Consider the following 3,592-nt stretch of genomic DNA (forward strand, 5'->3'; position numbering starts at 1 on the left):
ACTATTTCACACTGATCTAGAATCAGATTGCTCAGGTCACATCTTATTCACAAGCATATATGACAGGAAGCACAAACACAGACCTCAGATCTCTGTGAAAAGGCTTGTCGAAACGCATCATCTGTTAAAGGAAGTAGATGCTGTGCAAGTACATTTATGGGTGTTTTGCTATAGTTTAAAAATACTGAGTTCCTCAAAATTACAAAGGCTTTGCACACCAGTAGAGCCATCAAGGCTGCTTAAGAGTATAGTAATGACTTAAACTAGGAAGTACTGATATAAAGTGGTCTACAGTGGAATATAACAAGGTTTACACACAATAATGAAGCTCCTCTATGTTTTAGGGATCTGGATTTGTCTGTCAGGTGAGTTCGCTCCACATTTACATTGCTGTTTTGTATTCAGGATGACTGTGTTTGTTCCTCTACTTAAAATATCAGTCACTAGATTGATACCCTTGTTATGCCTCATCTGTGTTCAAGTAAAGAAGTCAATAAACAACAAGTTTCCTCTTCATGACATGTACATCAGCAGAAATTGGGATTTCAGTTACAGATGGAGCTGATATACATGGATACAGTGGAAAAGGTGTCACAATTACATGTTCCCACGGCATGGCTTCAACCAATATAAAGTATTTCTGCAGAGAACCATGTGAAGACAGAGATGTTTTAGTGAAATCTGACCAGTCACCTACAGGAAGATACACACTGAAGGATCATGGAGCTGGAACCTTCACTGTGAGCATCACTGATCTACAGGAGTCAGACTCTGGCATTTACTGGTGTGCAGTGGACAGATCTGTTAAAGACACATATAAGAAAGTCAAACTGACAGTATCTAATGGTAAGAATGATGCACAGGATTTGGTGTAGATTTAAGTAAGTGTAAAATACTCATCTGCATGTTAATAATAACTATTATAGCCTTGGACACAAACAGACCCACAACTCCTAAACCAGCAGCAAGTTCTCAATCCTCCATGACACAAAGTTCATTCTCCACATCTTCAGCATCTGGTGACACCACAACCTCATCTTCAACAGGTACTGAACTAATCAGAATATTATTGTATTTATCTATGTATCAAATTATGGAATGATGTTGTCTCTCTTGTACATTTAAAGGATTTAAAGGTCCTGTTGTTTCATCCAAACCAGCATCTAATGAGAGCGGTGCACAATATTCACTCTCCTCAGGTATTCAGTTCATGATTATTTCTCTGTTCACCACAAAACAAAATTAACAAACACCAGCTGCCATGTCTTTGCGTGTAAACATAATTTTTTTTTTTTAAAACCAGTGTCAAGCAAAATCATGACAGACCTGTGAGGTCCGCATGAACTTTTTTTCTACACTGCATTCTTTAAGGATGCTATCACTCTGTTTATTTAAGGAACTATTGAGATATTACTGCAACGTCAATGTGAGTGTTTCGGCAATCGCATGACTAATATCATAGACAGTCTGTCACGTTTCCCCGTCTCTGCATTTTTAGGTCCTCTGATGATCACAGCCGTCGGTCTGACTGGGATGGTGATTATATTTGGAGCGGTTCTCTGTTTATGGAATAAGCAAAAGAAAAACTCACCAAGTTCCAATGGTAAGGGCAAATAGTTGATTAAAAAAATGCAATATAGTCTACAGTACATCTAATAAAGTGTTTCCCTATTTCCAATTTAAGTTGATGCTGAAATCCAAGGCACCACACATTCAACAGAGGTAAGAAACACAGAACACTTCTTACATATTTTAAAAGTATATGAATTTACAATAGTGTTTTTTTTTTTTTGGCTTATTTGATTCTTTCAAACGTGTACAGTGCTAAAAAAAAAAGTTCACATCTGAAATTACACTGCGTTTCATTCAAAAACTGATGTGGGACATCTCCAAACTCTGAAGGTCAACTATAGACGATATACAACATAAAAGTGGGGTCATATTTACTGCTGCTGCTCTGCAGAATTTCATAGGCGAAATACAATCATTTCAATAGGAATTTTTTCAGAATCAGGAGTTTTGCTTAGGGCGGGAAAGTTCCCCACACAGATTTCGCTCATGTTCAAGGTGAAATCGCCACGCTGACCAACAAAATGCTGCTTGGTTTGAAAGTGACTTTTGTGAGCAGTGCTTCATACAGCACTGTGTTATTGACAATGGACCTTTTCTGCCCTGTGAAATTTCACCAAAATATCGTTAATATGACCATATATAACTTAAGAACACAAAATGCCAACACTTTGTACTTTACTGTCAACAAAGTCTTCTAGCTAACATATAGTTAACAAAAAGTGAATTTATTAATTCATTGTCCCAGTACAGTTGTAATTTTGTAATACAAATGTAATTAGTTCCTTTATTCATTTTATAATATTTTATTACTGAATCCACAGACTGCAGGTGATTATGAGGAGATCACGGAGACCCAACAGCGGACTGAAGCACACACAAACATCATCATTTATTCTACTGTCAATAAAAGTACAGCAGCCAATCAGATCCAAGATCCTCCCCTATACTCCACCCTCTCCATGTAACTGGAGCCCAGCTGCACCAAATGAGCTCCAAACCCAATGCTGATATATCTGCTACACATGCAGCACTAGGATACATGCTAAAGGTTGTGGACATTTATTGGGTTAGAAGACCTGGGTGTCTGACCTGAATCTATGCATCTATGCATCAAGACACCTGAACCTGACTTGCTTCAGTCAATGTTGTGGAATGTGTGTTTGGTGTAAGTAGTTAAGGTCTCTTGAATGTTGTTTTGTCCGAGTGTAAATAAATACATTCTGGTTTGTCAGATTGTTTAATGTGTCAGGCTCTTATTACAGCAGTAAGTATTTTACTTAGAATGTACTCATTACATGAGTACTGATCTCAGATCTGTGTGAAGTGGTTAGCAAACATACAGATTAAGTGCTAAAGGGGAAGTCATCACTAAACTAAAGATGGGTGGGATTAGTTTGACGCCACTATTGTACACGTTTAGCAACTCCAACTTCCTTTGTTAAAACAAGTCTTGCGTTTTTAACAAAAAGTATTTGACCAATAACGAATACAGAATCAGCTGAACTTCAAAGTATTAAATGGACTGGAGACTCAAAAGAGTATTGATGAAAATAAAAACCTTCCATGTTCTGTGGATCTGGATCTTTCTGTCAGGTCAGTTTTTGTTAAAAGCTTTGACTTGTTTTTACAGAGTGATCAAACCAGTACACTTACATGCACAGTTCTAGGTTTAAAGGGGTCATATGATGCGATTTCAATGTTTCCTTTCTCTTTATTTGCAAATCACCTTTGTCTTTTGACATTTACATGACATTTTAAAAGACAGATTATTTCTTTAGTTCAACTGAAACTTTTAAAGTGCATGTATAAGATCTTGTGTTGTTATATCTATATGAATGCTCAACTTAAAATACTGATCTGCTAGCAGCTTTTCGGCACAAATTCTGAACTTTATCACTAATATCAACCACAAAACTGATCTTTGTGTTCAAGGGTAATGGCTATACATGCAACGAGTGTGGGAAAAAGAGGAAGTGGCCATTAGATGCTTATAATGTTGTTGAGTGGTCAAAGAGTCTCT

General features: G+C 37.1%; 1 protein-coding gene across 2 annotated transcripts; it reads left to right on the plus strand.

Annotated features, from left to right (window-relative positions):
- The first annotated feature begins 221 nt into the window (after positions 1-221).
- LOC107747191 (CMRF35-like molecule 8) lies at positions 222-2,766 on the plus strand. Of its 2 annotated transcripts, none has more exons than XM_016561625.1 (7): positions 222-365; positions 550-846; positions 927-1,046; positions 1,128-1,199; positions 1,499-1,603; positions 1,685-1,722; positions 2,394-2,766. In XM_016561625.1, exons 1-7 carry the CDS (start codon positions 323-325, stop codon positions 2,535-2,537), a joined length of 819 nt encoding a protein of 272 aa, XP_016417111.1. In that variant the 5' UTR covers positions 222-322; the 3' UTR covers positions 2,538-2,766. The 2 variants fall into 2 exon arrangements, with proteins under 2 accessions (XP_016417111.1, XP_016417112.1); XM_016561626.1 differs by having other exon boundaries at positions 556-846.
- The last annotated feature ends 826 nt before the right edge of the window (positions 2,767-3,592 follow it).

The sequence above is a fragment of the Sinocyclocheilus rhinocerous genome, unplaced genomic scaffold (assembly GCF_001515625.1).
Source record: "Sinocyclocheilus rhinocerous isolate Xijiao unplaced genomic scaffold, SAMN03320098_v1.1 scaffold1310, whole genome shotgun sequence".
Taxonomy (NCBI): Eukaryota; Metazoa; Chordata; class Actinopteri; order Cypriniformes; family Cyprinidae; genus Sinocyclocheilus; species Sinocyclocheilus rhinocerous.

Excerpts from the sequence above, each read along its gene's own strand:
- LOC107747191 (XM_016561625.1), top strand. The coding sequence starts at position 323 with ATGAAGCTCCTCTATGTTTTAGGGATCTGGATTTGTCTGTCAG. Across the intron at positions 1,604-1,684 it reads AAACTCACCAAGTTCCAATG|TTGATGCTGAAATCCAAGGC; the intron begins GTAAGGGCAAAT and ends TTCCAATTTAAG. Across the intron at positions 1,723-2,393 it reads GCACCACACATTCAACAGAG|ACTGCAGGTGATTATGAGGA; the intron begins GTAAGAAACACA and ends CTGAATCCACAG.